At 50.4% G+C, this 15,486-nt stretch overlaps 1 protein-coding gene across 1 annotated transcript in view; it reads left to right on the top strand.

The window, feature by feature from the left end:
• The window catches only part of Ppp2r1a (protein phosphatase 2 scaffold subunit Aalpha), a 29,894-nt gene extending 14,684 nt beyond the window's left edge, over positions 1-15,210 (top strand). The window contains exons 3-15 of the mRNA XM_047528920.1: positions 1,100-1,200; positions 2,331-2,563; positions 3,374-3,521; positions 3,625-3,780; positions 5,238-5,352; positions 5,457-5,527; positions 6,120-6,254; positions 9,783-9,956; positions 10,264-10,324; positions 10,983-11,137; positions 12,082-12,224; positions 14,553-14,644; positions 14,761-15,210. Of these exons, the coding sequence (XP_047384876.1) occupies positions 1,100-1,200; positions 2,331-2,563; positions 3,374-3,521; positions 3,625-3,780; positions 5,238-5,352; positions 5,457-5,527; positions 6,120-6,254; positions 9,783-9,956; positions 10,264-10,324; positions 10,983-11,137; positions 12,082-12,224; positions 14,553-14,644; positions 14,761-14,777 (1,601 nt within the window). The 3' untranslated portion in view covers positions 14,778-15,210. The remainder of the gene's footprint in view (positions 1-1,099; positions 1,201-2,330; positions 2,564-3,373; positions 3,522-3,624; positions 3,781-5,237; positions 5,353-5,456; positions 5,528-6,119; positions 6,255-9,782; positions 9,957-10,263; positions 10,325-10,982; positions 11,138-12,081; positions 12,225-14,552; positions 14,645-14,760) is intronic.
• Positions 15,211-15,486: the final 276 nt, after the last annotated feature.

Raw genomic sequence — 15,486 nt, 5'->3', positions numbered from 1 at the left:
ATATTTTTTCTGCTTTGGACCTCAAATCATTGGAAAATGTTCAGAATGGCAGGTGTCAGGTACTTTGTGTTTTTCAGAAAAGGTAGTGGTGGTGTTGGAGACAGAACAAGCCTAAAGACCTCTCTAAGCTCAGTCCTACAGAAAATTCAGAATCATTGTTATGAGAGGAAAATTACCACATTATATTTTTTTGCTAAGGACAAAATACCACAGACTAGGTGTCTTAAACATCAGAAATTTAGTTTTACATTTCTGGCAGCTGGAAGTGTGAAATCAAGGTGTTCGCAGGCCTGCTTTCTCCTGAGGCCACTCTCCTTGGCTTGCAGGTAGCAAAAATCCAAGCTCAAAGGGCTTTAAATGCTGATGGATGTCAGAGACATGGTTCTTTCTGCCAGTGGTAGCAGTTCCCACTGCCTTGGGGAGAAAAGTCTTGAGCTCAAGGAGGGAGGCCTTTGAATTGGCATACAGGGACAGTTTTCCCATTACAGAATCAGTCATTCTGAATCTGAATTGAGCTCTTTGCTGGTATCTGGCAGGAGTAGGTACATTCAGGGGGACCCAGGGTGAACACAGACGGTGGTGATAAAGGCAGCGTGGAGGAGAGGGCCCAAGGAAGGGGCCTGACTTGGTCTAGGGCCATTCTGGAATTCCTGCAAGAGGTGGAAGCTAAGCCAAGTCTGAAAAGACAGACAAGACTTTATTAGGCAGAAGAGGAAGAAGTTCCTGGCAGAACTTCCTGGAAGCTTGCCCCACACAAGAAAGCTTCCAGTGACCAAGTTCTGCCCTGTATACATATCGTCTGCCCTCACTGAGAGACAACAGTGATGAGCACCCTTTTCAGGAGCAGTAAATGAGGCTCAGTGGGTGATATACCTCTCCCATTGCCCCACACCTAGCAAAGGGCAGTCCTGGGACTTGGGCTTTGTCAAACCCAAACCTGTGGCTCAGTGTTTGTGCCAGTTGGGTGGTAGGTGGGAGACGGGTGCTGACAGTGTAAGGAAGCAGAGTGGAGCCTGCCTGTTCTAAGCTTGGATTACTGAGGGTCCGGGGTTGAACTTGGGGGGGTGGCACTGTAACAGAATCTGTGTTGATCCCACAGACACCATCTATGATGAGGATGAGGTCCTCTTGGCCCTGGCGGAGCAGTTGGGGACCTTTACCACTCTGGTGGGAGGCCCAGAGTACGTGCACTGCTTGTTGGTGAGTCTGGAAGTGCCAAGTCCTCTTCCAACCCCTTCTGCCAAGTCTGACCTGTGATCCTTCCTGCCGGGACCAGAAAGGGGAAGATAGAGCAGAGGCTGGGGACCACCTCAGAACAGACAGGGCTTGACATAACCTTAGTCCATCAGGTCAGTAGCGGTATTGAATATGGTTTTACTGAAGTTGCACTTACCATCCTCACTGTTCCCCTGGACACCTCTCTGACTAGTGCCAGGCCCAGCAGGCACGGCTTTGGGTTTGGAGTTGGACTGGGTTCTACCACTTGTTGTGTGACTTGTAAGAAAGTTACTTGACTTCTCTGTGTCCTCTTCTATGAAATGGGAATCATCAACCCCTACTTTATAACTGACTTTAGAAGCCCATGGCACAACACTTGGCACATAGTACTAAGTAATGTTCCCTACAGTTGTCATTGTCACTGTCATGTCTCCCCTTAGGGGTAGAGAGAGTCTCTGAATAGAGGGACCACCTGGAGCCCTGGGAAGCTGAGCATCCCAAAAAAGTCACACAGCTAGTAAGGGTACAGCTGGGATTCCAGGGTGCCCATTTGACTCTCTGCCAGACCCTGCCCTGCTGCCTGCCGGTGTGTCATTATCCTGGATGATGGCCAGGGACACAAAGAGGGTCAGATACTAACAGGAACTGCAGTTTAGGAGAAGATAGAGTCCAGGGGGCCTGGTTTTAGGTCCTAGGTTGTAGTGGTTGCCAATTTGGACAAGTAACTTAGGCTGTCTGTACCTCAGATTCCTACTCTTTGAAATAAGGCCAGTGTCAGGACCCGTTCACAGGATTTAGTGACACAGTGACCCTGCTTCAAACACACAGCAAATAGGCGTCCTGCTCAGTGTCAGTGAAGATCCTTGCACCTGGAGAGGAAGGGACAGGTGGTGCCCCCTCCTACAGAAGTGCCTAGTGTGATTTTAAGATTGGTGGATCCCGGTGAAGATCTTTCAAGGACCCTTCAGTAAGAGCCTTTATGGAAGGCTCACCAGATGAAGAATGGGATGGGGTGATCAGAGATGAGTCCTCCCGGGAGCACGAGGTGGGGCTTCAGAGCTGAGATGGCAGGAAGGGGGCTGTCCCCCAGTGACCTCATGTTCTTGCCACAGCCACCCCTAGAGTCGCTGGCCACAGTGGAGGAGACGGTGGTGCGGGACAAGGCGGTGGAATCCTTGCGGGCCATCTCACATGAGCACTCACCCTCAGACCTGGAGGCCCACTTCGTGCCGCTGGTGAAGCGGCTGGCGGGTGGCGACTGGTTCACCTCCCGCACCTCGGCTTGTGGCCTCTTCTCCGTCTGCTACCCCCGAGTGTCCAGTGCTGTCAAGGCAGAATTGCGGCAGTGAGTCCCTCTTCTTTCTCTCTTGGCAGCCAGCCTCCCTGTCAGCTTGGTCCCCTTCTCTGGAGCCTCAGCCCCTCTGGGTCTACCCAGGACCCTGATGCCCCCAAGCTCTCCCAGCTCCTCCCATCGGAGGCCTGTCCTCAAGAATGATCTCTGGACACCATGGCAGTAAACCCACAGGCTCTGCCTCAGTGGGAGCTCTTCCTCCCAAGCCGCTGTGAGGCTTTAAAAGAATTGTCACTGTAGAGTGCTTACTGCAGAATCGGGTACTTGGAGCCTTGGTGAATGACGCCTGGCGTTCCCTGGGGCCTGTCCCAGGTCTGCAGTCCTCAGCAGCCACACCCTCAGGTTTTGACCGTCTCCATCACTCCTCCGGCTGCTGCCCTGTACCTCATCCACGATGCTGGCTCACTCGCATGCTTGAAGGTGTGCGATAGTCCCCACACCACTGGTTGACATAATTGCTGCTGAAAGATGAGACCCTTTAGTGGCATTTTGGTTGAGCACTTTATGTGGTCATTACCATAGTTGTGAGCACCTGCCATTGTTTGTGGATGTACTGTGTGCAGGCAGGACCTCAGTGTCTCAACCATGTTGAAACCTGGCGTCAACCTGTGGGGAGGAACTGTTGCTGTCAGCCCCACTGAACAGGCTGGAAAGACTCAGAGGGGCCATCACTTGCACAGTCCCCCAGTCAGAGTTAGCACCTGAGTGACTGTGGGATCTGTGGTGTCCCTTTCAGCCCTGCGCAGTCTGTTGCCTTGGGATCCCCAGGGTTCGTCCTCCTGAGCCCTCTTCTCTCCACCCCAGGTACTTCCGGAACCTGTGCTCAGATGATACCCCCATGGTGCGGCGGGCCGCAGCCTCCAAGCTGGGGGAGTTTGCAAAGGTACTAGAACTGGACAACGTCAAAAGCGAGATCATCCCCATGTTCTCCAACCTGGCCTCTGACGAGCAGGTGAGTTTGTCCCCTGGCCCCGTCATTCCTGCCTCTGATGGACCCAGTTTCTTAAAGGGAATGCTGGGGCTCAGTGGGACCCCTGCTCCAATCCTTTCCCCAGGACTCGGTACGGCTGCTGGCTGTGGAGGCGTGTGTGAACATCGCCCAGCTTCTACCACAGGAGGACCTGGAGGCCCTAGTGATGCCCACCCTGCGCCAGGCTGCTGAGGACAAGTCCTGGCGTGTCCGCTACATGGTGGCTGACAAGTTCACCGAGGTAGGCAAGGGACCTACCTATGGGAGGGGACACACAGAGGACCGGGAAGGCATGTGCAGGAGTGGAGGTTTTCATTAGGCTAGCGTATTCTCTCAGGTGGTGGAACAGGAAGATCTCTGTGATTGACCTGTTGAATCCCATTACACATGCCAATCCTGGCTGGTTGATGGCAACTGAAGTACTGTAGTGAGAGATTCTGAGGCCAAATTTAGACTTCCAAAAGTTTAATTGGTCCGATTGACACCTCCAACAGATAGAACAGGGGCAGCAACCCAGGACAGTGCTCTTTGTTGATCATCCTCTCTTTACTGGGAGTTTTTGGGGTGCAGTGAATTTAGCATATTCCTCTTCAAAGGGGCTGGTCAGCCTAGATAGAGGGAAACTGATAATGAAGTGTCAGAGGTGTGGGGCACATAGGTAGTGGGGACCAGGAAGCATTGAGGAGAATGTGCTTTAGCTGGTTGTGGTGCTTAAGTTGGTTGTGGAAGATGCATGGGTGAAGGAGAGCTAGGGTAGGAATTGTGTCCTGGGAAGAACAGGTGTGAGCAGGAAGATTCAGGGCTGGATCTCGGGCCCGGTGCAGTGGAGATGGGCAGGTTGGATCAGACACACTTCTCTTGCCACTCCCATCCTGGGCTCCCTCTCCTGAGTTGTTGCTTATTTACATTGGTGTCTGCTGGAAGGGTCAGAGCCTCCAGTACCGTTTCCCTGGGCTCTGTGAAGATGCAAGGGAACTTGACCATGCAAGCAGGTGTGCACATGCCTGTGGGTCAGTGCCTCCCTGGCCTTGTCTCCTGAACAGCACACACTGGGTCAGTCTGGGCCTTGGAGTAGAAGTTCCAGGAGGGCAGGGCTTTGGGCTGTTGAGACAGTGCTTGGTTCCCAGCAGACAGCAATATGTATTAAAGGAAGGCCTGACAAGGTCTTTACTCATTTATTCCCCTTTTGGTAATGAGTCGTCCTGCTCCCACCTGTGTCTGTGGGAATGAACTCTGAGCAGGTCTAAGCTAGGAGACAGGCAGGACTTGTGTACTTCTACCCCCTCAGTCTTTATCATTTCATTTTAATTATAAAAGTAATACCTATTTCTGGTAACCAGTCTTAAAAAAATAAAAATCGTATCCATTAAAATGTTTCTGGATCAGGTAACATAAAACCAAACACAAAATAACCTGAATGATAAGGAGGTCTGTTGTTATCTTTAATGCAACAGAACTGTGAAGGCCATGCCCTCAGGATCCTCAACTTTGCTTCTGAAGAAGCCAGGGTTCAGAGAGGTACAGAGTTTTATCCAGGGTCATTTGGTGCCAGGATTAGAGCTCAGTGAAGATTCTGGTCCCCTTGCTCAGGCCCCTGATTCTGGCGTCTTGACTTTGATTTTACCCATTGGCGCAGGGTGGCTGCCCAGCTGACCCTTACTCTCCCCTGTCACTCATCCTCTTTGGCCCTCTCCGTAGCTCCAGAAAGCAGTGGGGCCTGAGATCACCAAGACAGATCTGGTCCCTGCCTTCCAGAACCTGATGAAGGACTGTGAGGCTGAGGTGAGGGCTGCAGCCTCCCACAAGGTCAAAGGTTGGTGCTGGCAACCAGAACACAGCAAGGGGGGTGGGTGCCCAAGGGCCGGGAGTGGGAGCAGGACGCCGGGTCTCACCTGCCCTCCCTCTCCTCACCCACAGAGTTCTGCGAAAGCCTCTCAGCTGACTGTCGGGAGAATGTGATCATGACGCAAATCTTGCCCTGTGTTAAGGTGAGGGGAGCTCAGGGGGAGGGTCAGAGAAGAAGGCGTGTGCTGGGCTCAGGGCTGCCAGGCCCAAACTAGGTTCCCCACCTGCCAGTGCCCCACTTGGGCTTGAGGCAACTGGGGTTCTAACTACAGACAGAACCTGAGGCTTGGAGCAGGGCTTGAGACCTCAAGTTGGAGGGCAGCCTCAGCAGCTTAGCGAGACCCTATCCTAAAGTATGAAATGAAGAGGATTGGGGGGCCACGTGCTCAGTAGTAGAACGCTCCTAGGTTAAGTCCCCAGTATCCAAAAACAAAAGCAGGAATCTGAGGCTCAGGCTGGGTTTGGCAGCAGGTGCTGGCAGTGAGCGTCCTCAGACGGGATCCTGGTCCCCTCATCAACAGAGCTTTGGGGTTGGGGTGAGGTTACTGGGTGCAGGGGTCATCAGCTCTAAGCAGTGGGGGCACGTTAGAAACTGGTTTGCCCCGTCCCTGAACTGCCTGTCTCCATGAATGAGCAGGGCGGAGGAGGGTCGTCTCGGCTTCCTCAGAGTTGGTGTCTGCTTGGCCACTGCCACTGCAGAGCTGACCTGATGCCGGAGCCTCCTTTTCCCTCCAGGAGCTGGTGTCAGATGCCAACCAGCACGTCAAGTCAGCCCTGGCCTCCGTCATCATGGGCCTCTCACCCATCTTGGGCAAAGACAACACCATCGAGCACCTCTTGCCCCTCTTCTTGGCTCAGCTGAAGGATGAGGTAAGGTGCCAGGAGGGATTTCAACTCTTGAGTTTGCACAGGTGACGGTCTGGCTGCCCTGATTGACCAGGGATCTCCTAGAACTTCAGCAGGCATTCAAATCTCTGCTGAGTTTATTGTTTGTGGGCACAATGGTCTGTGTGTTCACCCATTCTCTTATTAGGCTTTGTTTTATGTGTCCCACACTCTGTGTTTGGTCCTTTTCCTGGGTGTTGGGAATACAAATGAGGAAGAACAAGTCTTCTGAAGAAAACGGACTTGTTCTTCCACCTTCAGAAACTGGCAGCAGAGAAGGCAGAAGGGCAATACGCATATGCAGCATCCAAGGTGCTGTAGGTGCTGGGACAGGTGGGTCATGTGTTTTACCGTTCAGGTGAAGATGCTGTAATAGAGACCCCAAGATTCAGTGACTTAAATAAGACAGGATTGTTTCTCTCACAGTGGGCCCACACTGGTGGGTTAGCCCTGCTGACTTCAGCTCCCTCTGGGCTGAGGTGAATGCTCTAATTTTTGCCGTTTCCTAGTCCCAGTGAAGGGGTAGGCACCTTACAGCAGCAGGCCTGGTCCTCCTAAGGACAACACACATCACGTCTGCTCACACCCCGTGTGCCCCATTAGTCAGAGATACTCATGTGGCTACTCGTGACTGTCCAAGTAAGCTGGACCACAGAAAGCAAGAGAAGGTGATAACTAGAGAGATCACCAGTGTGACCACTGGGAAAGGAGTTTGGATTTGTGTCTGTGGGCAAGTGGCAGAGTTGAGACTCATCTGGTGTTAGAATAGAACCCTGAGGCCAGTGCAAAGGAAGGAAGGTGACATTAGGGTGCAGGGAGGCCACAGGGACTGGCTGTAGGGGTCAGGGAGGAGCCAGCTGGACCAGTGGTGCCATTTTATTTGGGTCATGCTTACCTCTAATGGAGCTCTTTGATGACGTGTAGGTGTAGATTCTGATGCGTACACATGTGCCTTTTCCTAGACTGGGGTGAAGTCTTTTTCTAGAGCAGGAAGGAAGGGCAGGTCAGAAGATTGTAGCATATGATTGTGGATTTTTTCCTGAGGAGAGTCAGTCTTCAGTTTAACTCTGTCAGGCTCAGGTCCCAAAGAGCCATTTTTGGGAGCCAGGGTAGAACAAAGCAGAAGGGTTATGTTAGATTTAAAACTGCTGGTGGAAATCTTTTCACTAAAAGTTTTGCTTTGGTAAGAGGAAACCACTGAATGACTCTCCTGATGTCATGACAGGCCAAGCTTTTGTAAACTGTTGGATCCAAGTGCCTTTGAAGGAAAGCTGGGTAAGCTTTCAACAGACTCATTTATGTCAGTTTATCGACACATGAACAGCGTTTCACAGAAGTTCAAGGAGTGGACTGTTGAAGCACTCTAAGAGGAAAGTGAGATCAACAACCTGATGAGCCCTAGAACTCTTCCTGCCCTCTCCCTGAGCATCTGGGTTGTAGAAAATTGAGTTTGCTCCTTGTCAGGGCTGGTGGGAGGAATATTGGTTCTAAGACTTCTTTAGCCTTCAGACTAGGTAGCAGAATACCGGCTGTCTTCCATCCCCAGTGGAGAATCATGTTTTTGGATAAGAGGGATTTATATGCTTTTTACAAAGGAGTTGTTGGGGAACCTCTTGGGGGCTTCCACTTTGGGGGTCCTGGATAAGGCCATCTTGTCCTCCCATTGATTGCCAGTCCTTTTGTTCATTGCTTGCTGCGTCTGGGTCCCTGAGTCCATCCTCAGGTTCAGTGAGTTGCTGCAACAGCCTGCAGAATTCAGATGAGTTGTGTTCAAATTTCCTGTTTCATGCAGTGCAGGGATCCAGATCGAAGTCTTTGCTGATTCACAGGTGCATGGGAGAGAGACCAGCTGGGTTTCTGTTACCTTCTCCCAGCGCAGTTGTGGGGACAGTGTTTACTTCACCCGGCAATGATACGTGGCAGCACACATGGAGTGTTGCCAGTCAGGAGGCTCAGCCCGAGCCTTAATGGCCAGGATTTCATTGGTGGTTGGTTGCACAGGCCAGGAGCATCTGTGTGACTGATAATTTTTACTTAGTCTCCAGCCCCTCCAGAGGGCATGCTTGATACCAAATGTTCCAAGACCTCAACCATGGATCACAGTGTTAGCACAGATTATCTGGAGTGACCCAAGGTACAAGGTAAACCAGGACACTCTTGCCTATCAGGACATCCCAGGGGCTTAGAGCTTCCTTCCCAGGAGCTGGTCAGGGGCCAGACCTTTTTCTGGAATGCACCACATTTGGACAGCCTGAATCTACTGACTTTACTGCACACTTGCTTAGTTGGTTCACTGGCTTATTTCAGTGCTTGCTTCTTTTTTCCACACTTCTAAGGGAATATAGAGAAAAGTAACTCAGTGTCTGCTATTTGGGAATATGTAATGTAGGACAAGGATCTAGGAGGCTTCTGTTTTGAGTAACAAGAACTAATTTTGGCCCGGTGGAGTGGCACATTCCTGCACTTCCATTGCTTGGGACACTGAGGCAGGAGGATCACAAGTTTGAGACTAGCCTCAGCAACTTAGCAAGATCCTATCTCAAAATAAAAAGTGCCCCTATGTACAATCTCTGATATCTAAAACAAAGAGAACTAACTTTGTTTATATGTCTTTTCTTATAAATTTGTTTGTATGCTTTATGGACATTGATGCAATATGTATATATACATGTGGTAAATCAAAAGATCTCACAATACTGGTAGTCACAAGTAGTTCAAGAAATATTTCTTAACTAGACATGGTGGCACATGCCTATGATTACAGCTACTTTAGAAGCTGAGATAGAAGGATTGCAAATTCAAGGCCAGCCTCAGCAACTCAGTGAAACCCTGTCTTAAAATAGAATTTTAAAAAGGGCCAGAATGCTTTTTTAAGCACTGAGTTCAATTCCAAGTACAGTAGAGTATACACACAAAAATTCCGTCTTTCTTTCAGCAGACATGTATTGAGACCTATGGGCCAGAGACTGCTGGGTACTGGAGACGTAGGATGAATGAAACATGCTCTCTGGGACTCAAATGGACAGAGAATAAAAGCAACAGCAGTGACGAGAATGAGCTCCTGCCTGTTAATCCCTTTGTGTCCTAGCCACTTGGCCTCTTCTTTACTCTCAGTAGCCACAGCAGCTCTTTGAGGCCTGGATGCGCTTTTCATGTCACAGATTGATATCCAGAAAGGAGCCCTTCCCAGAAGCCCCAGCTAGCAGGAGGCAGAGCAGGTTTAAAATCATGTCTACATTACTCTTGCTTTTGCTGCAACATTGTATTTCCCTCTGTGATTCCTGCTAGTTCTTCCAAAATGGCTAAACATGTCTTGAGGTGATAAGATATAAAAGACTGCATCACCTGGTGATACACACTGCTTGCCCTGTGTGTGCCTTTACTACAGGGCCAGGAGCTGGGAAGGCCCTTGTGAGGTGTTGGTCACACAGAGTTGGTGCTTTTGTGCTCTTTTTACTGGTCTTGGGTTGAGCACACAGAGCATTTTCTCGGAACCTCCTGTCCTCTCCGCAGTGCCCAGAGGTGCGACTGAACATCATCTCCAATCTGGACTGTGTGAATGAGGTGATCGGCATCCGGCAGCTCTCTCAGTCCTTGCTCCCTGCCATTGTGGAGCTGGCTGAGGACGCCAAGTGGCGGGTGCGACTGGCCATCATTGAATATATGCCCCTGCTGGCTGGACAGCTGGTGAGTGAGGAGACCTGGGGCCTGGCAGCACTGCCCTGGGGTGGCAGACTGCCAGGGTCTGGTAAGTGCCGTGTGCAGGGCTGTGGTGGGTAATGGCATGGAAGCCTGCTGTAGGGGAGTCAGAGGAATAGACCCGGGAAACAGGTCCTTAGAACATGTGTAGAATGCAGTAAGCAGGCGGAGGGAAAGGGCCACCTCAGGAGGCTGTGAAGTGTCCAGTGTCTGGGATGGACCTCATTTCCCTGGGGTCTCTAGCCTCTTGCCCTGCCCACTCTCCCTTGAGCCTTTATCTCCTTTGCTCTTGCAGGGGGTGGAATTCTTTGATGAGAAACTCAACTCCTTGTGCATGGCCTGGCTCGTGGATCATGGTGAGTCCCTCCAGCAGGATGGTGGGAGGAGGCGAAAGCTCCAGGAGGGTTGGACGATGGGCTGGGGCCACTGCCCCAACTCCACGTGCTCACACGGACCTGTTCCCTTGCTATTTAGAGCCCTAGAGAAGTGCAGGCTGGGAAGGGGATGTGGCAGGTTACTCAGGAACACCGAGCAGACAGACTTGGATTTGAATCCCACTCTCCTGGCTGGAAGCTTAATCGAGTCATTGCCATCTCTCAGCCCTGCACTCATTCTGTGAAACATGAGACTTCTCATCTCAGTCTCTCAGGGCCGTTGTAAGAATTGCTTGTTTTTATTAATAGTGGTAAAAAATAAAAGTTAGTGTTTATCTCTGCCAGGTACTTGCTTGATGTGTTAAGTACTTAATGATTTGTTTGGGCAAATGACTTCTTGGAACCTCAGTTTGCCCTTCTGTATATTGAGGCCAGTTCCTCTTGGAGTGATGAGGAGATGTCGTATGAAAAGAAGACACTAGGTAGAGAGTAGTGAGCCCTTTTTTCTTTCTGGCCGAGTTTATTGACTTGCATTTGGCCTGGCAACAGACATTGCTGTGTGAGCAGTAGTGTATAGGATGTTACACACCTTGAGCACTTCACCCCTGAACCACCTCCCTCTTACCCTTCCCTGTTGTAGTCTATGCTATCCGTGAAGCAGCCACCAGCAACCTCAAGAAGCTGGTAGAGAAGTTTGGGAAGGAGTGGGCCCATGCCACTATCATCCCCAAGGTGTTGGCCATGTCTGGAGACCCCAATTACCTGCACCGCATGACTACACTCTTCTGCATCAATGTGAGCACCCCACCTGCATGTCTGGGGAACAGTGTGTCTGGGAGAGGAGGGCAGAAGAGGGCCCCCAACCAAACAGCTGGGTGGAATTGGAAGAAGTGGCAGAGACCCAGGGTACCTGGAGCTGCAGGCTTGAGGCTCCCAGGCTTGGGGCCATTGGTCCTCTCAGGGCCAGGACTTGCATAGGGGGAGATGGTTGGAGAGACCTGTTAAACATGAATAGCACTCTCCAAAGTGTCGTGAGCACCCTCTTTCCTGCCGAGTATGTGAGCTTATTTATTTATGACACGGTGGCTAAGCCTTCAGGCTCTAGAATCAGACGTAGGTTTAAATTCTAACTCTGCCACTCAGCAAGCTCTGCAGCTTGAGAAAATTACCTAACCACTTAATGCTTTGGTTTTCTCTCTAGAAGGGCTTACTACTGGTAACCACAGTCCCTAACTCATCAGGTTGTGTTGAGTTAAATGTGTAAAGGGCTTAGAACAGTCAGGACACATATAGGAAGTGCTCATATCTTTTTGTGTACCTTCTCATTTTGATATCTCATGTACTTCTGTATTTACATACTCATCATACACATGTCTAGAAATTCAAGGATGGGATTCAGAAACAAATGTAATTCAGTATTCTGATAATTTCTTCCCATGCCACAGTTTAAAAAACCACTGAATGAAGAAGGGGTTTCAGGGATTAGAAATCAAGGCCCATCTCTGTCCCAGAGGACAGAGACCAGGAGTATGCCACAGTGTTAGGGGACAGGCCATGGTGTAGGGGGACCTGGAGTGTCCAGAGGATAAACAACTCAGGGCAAGTCTGCTGGACCCTGATGCTGCCTAGCATCCCCCTAGCACCTGATGATCATCCCAGTGGCCTGGTCAGGGGACAGGGAACATGGAATTTAGCCTGAACTTCACATAATAATCCCTCTGTCACTCACTGGCCCCCAGGTGCTGTCTGAAGTGTGTGGGCAGGACATCACCACCAAGCATATGTTGCCCACAGTCTTGCGCATGGCTGGGGACCCAGTCGCCAATGTCCGTTTCAACGTGGCCAAGTCTCTACAGAAGATAGGGCCCATTCTGGACAATAGGTGAGGCCTGTATGCTCCCTCACACTAGCAGGGCATCTTATTTTTTGACCTTGAAGATGGAGCCCAGGGTTGAAATCAGTCCTTTTCTTAGCTTGGTCTGTGACCCTGTCCTCTCCCTTCCCCTCAGCACTCTTGTGACCTGCCTCACAGAATGGAGGAGAGAGGAGAGGGTGGCACTGTGTGCCAGCAACTGAGCATTAAAAATGAAGTTAGCAAGTATTTTATTAGAAAATGAAATTATTGAGTATTTACATATAGTATGTGTACACATACATATATAAATCTCTGTGTGTTTATGTACATATATGTTTGTGCATGTGCTTGTATAAATAATAGCACAAACATCAAATAGCCAGGAATGAATTTTTTTTTTTTTTTTTTTTTTTTTTGTGGTGCTGGGGATTGAACCCAGGGCCTTATGCTTACAAGGCAAGCACTCTACCAACTGAGCTATATCTCCAGCCCACACCAGGAATGAATTTAATGAAAGATGTGAAACCCCTGGTGAAATCTATAAAACATTGTTTGGAGAAATTCAGGGAGACCTATATGATATCCACGTATGGGACAGTTCCCCAAATTCATCTTTAGATTTGTTATCAGCCCATTAAATCTCAGCAGATATTTTTAGTGGAAAATTGACAGGATGGTACTTGCTGGAAATAACACAGAAGTGCAGAGATCTGAATCAGCCAAAGCATTCCTGAGTATGAAGTTGGACAAGGTATTCTACCAGATACCAAGACATACAATGTCACTGTGCTCAAAAGAGGTGTTGACGCAAGAACGTTTATAGCACAGTGGCATCGGGTGGAGGCGGCAGAGCAGACTGAGCTTGTGCTGCAGCCGGCCCCATTGCACCCAGCAGGGAATGCCCATTGTTTCAAAAGTGGCTGGCTCAATTGGATGTCCACATCACTTGGATGCCTCAGTGTATAAGCATATTAATTTGAAATGACAGGGCAGAGCCAGAAAGATAAATAAGTGTCCTGGAAGGAAATGTAGGAGAATGTATATCTTTATGACTCGGCATAGGAAGAGGTCAATAGGATGGCCTTTAGTAAAATGAAGAATAGTTTATGAAAAGGTACATCGAAGTAGAATGGAAAACCTCTGACTCAGAGGAGGTATTTCTGATAAAGGATTCACCCAGAAAACTTGTCTACAAATACTAAGGCAAGGGAAGCCCAAGAAAGACAGAGGCAAAGACTTGAACTGATAGCTCAAAAGGAGGGTCTCCATGTGGCCAGGAAGGGCATGACAGGCGTCAGCATCGTTCACCATCAGGAAGGCATGGCCACAGCTGGGCCAGGTGTCCTGGCACTGCCAGACCAGTTGCATAACAGTGCTCTGTGGCCGGGTGTGGAACAGCAGAAGGCTCCTGACTGCCAGAGGCTGTGGAGGGGCTGCGACACGCTCCGAATGCTGGTGGGCTGTGATGAGCCTCGTAATACCTGAATGCTGCGTGCCAGCCCTCGCACCCTGGTCTACGTCCCAGAGAAGACAGAAGGATGTTGGTGGCAGCTTTGCACATAGTAGCTGCAAGATGGAAGCAACCCAAGTGCCTGTCCACCCTAGAGTGGATTCTTTGGGGCTTATTTGTAGGATGGAAAACTCAGCAATGAGAAAGCAGATCCTTGCAATGACATGTGTGACTCAAACATCCTGTTGAGGGAGAAGCCAGACCCAGGAAGCTTACCATTTATATCATCAATTCAGAAATAAAACAAATGGGTCGTTACATGGGAGGAAGGGGGAGTTCTCTGTCAACCAGGAGAAGACAAATGGGGTCTGCACACCTCCTTTCTCTGTGTTGCTCCGGAGACTCTCACCTTTAGTTTGTCTCTGAGATCTTTCTTCATTCCCAGAATTATTGATTTTCAGTGAAGGCAGATGTCCTTGGGCCCAATCAAGAGGTGGATTTCTCTGCTGAACTCCTGCAGGAACAAGAACTCCCCAGCTGAGCCTCTGGCCACACGACTTTTACTTATTCCCAGTTTGGACTGTGTCTTTCTCCTGGTTCAAGCTCCACGTGTGTAAGAATCAGGAGTGATGTGCCACTGCATGCACACGTGATATGCAGTTGTCCTGCGTAGATAGGTGTCTGATCAGTGAAAGGCACCCAGCTGCCCAGTTGAGACTCAGGGTTCTCTGCCTCTTTGCTCTGCTTTCCCTGACAGCTCTGACGTTCCTTTTCTGGGCCTCTGAGATGTCTGTCCTTGTTTGTCACCTTCCAGCCTTCAAAGTAATTGCCTCCATAGTCAGGAACTCTGCCCATCTGTGGCCTCCAGCCAAGCCTGGCTTACCCTGTCCTCTCCCTTCTCCCAGCACCCTGCAGAGTGAAGTCAAGCCCATCCTGGAGAAGCTGACCCAGGACCAGGATGTGGATGTCAAGTACTTTGCCCAGGAGGCTCTGACTGGTAAGGCCTTGAAAGCATAGAGCCCCAGTTCATAGTGGCCTGGGAAGAGGGAGATGTGGCAGTGGTGGGCAAAGGGACGGCCGTGGTTCTGAGTCTTCCTATTCTTGTTTTCCCAGTTCTCTCTCTCGCCTGATGCTGGAAGAAGAGCCAATACCGGCCTCTGGTGTCCACCCTTCATCTCTCCTGAGTACCTCCTTGGGGAGACAGTGAGGGGCCACTGACTGTCACTCCCTGTGCATGGTCTGACCCCAGGCCCCTTCACCCAGCACGGTTTCTCCTCTCCCCAGCCTGGGTTGACTTCTCACTGTCCTCCTCCCAGGGGCTAGGGGAGCACAAGGTAGGACAGGGCAGCAACCCTGGGAGGAAGGGGCCAGCCCTGCTCACACTGGGGAGGGATGTAAGCGTCCCAGGTCACTGGCTCCTGCTGCTGTAGTGGGGCCCCTTCCTGTCTGCTTGTCCACTTCCCTTTCTCCATCCTCCAGTGGATTTTATTGTGTCAACTCTGCCATTTTTATTTTATTCCTTTTTCCTCCTTTTCACAGAGAAATAAAGGTCTAGAAATAGTCCTCTGGTCTGAGTTGTCAGCATGGAGGAGGGGTGCCACCTCAGGGCCACAGACGCTGCCCTTCTCTCTGGGGAGACCTAGTCCTGGAGCCATTACAGCTGGTGTCCCCAGAGTGAGAAGGGCTCTCTGAGGCCCACCAGCAGTGTGTTGGCCTGTAGGGCAGTGGTCCCCTGTGAGGTCTGCCTATGGAGTCCTGTGCTGTGATTGACGCGTGTAGGCACTGATGGAGTATTTGGTGCTTAAAAGCATAGTCCTCAGTTTTGTGCTTTGTAACATG

This window comes from Sciurus carolinensis, chromosome 16, assembly GCF_902686445.1.
Source record: "Sciurus carolinensis chromosome 16, mSciCar1.2, whole genome shotgun sequence".
Taxonomy (NCBI): domain Eukaryota; kingdom Metazoa; phylum Chordata; class Mammalia; order Rodentia; family Sciuridae; genus Sciurus; species Sciurus carolinensis.
The sequence above is the reverse complement of the archived record's forward strand: the minus strand, read 5'-3'. Positions and strand labels throughout refer to the sequence as shown.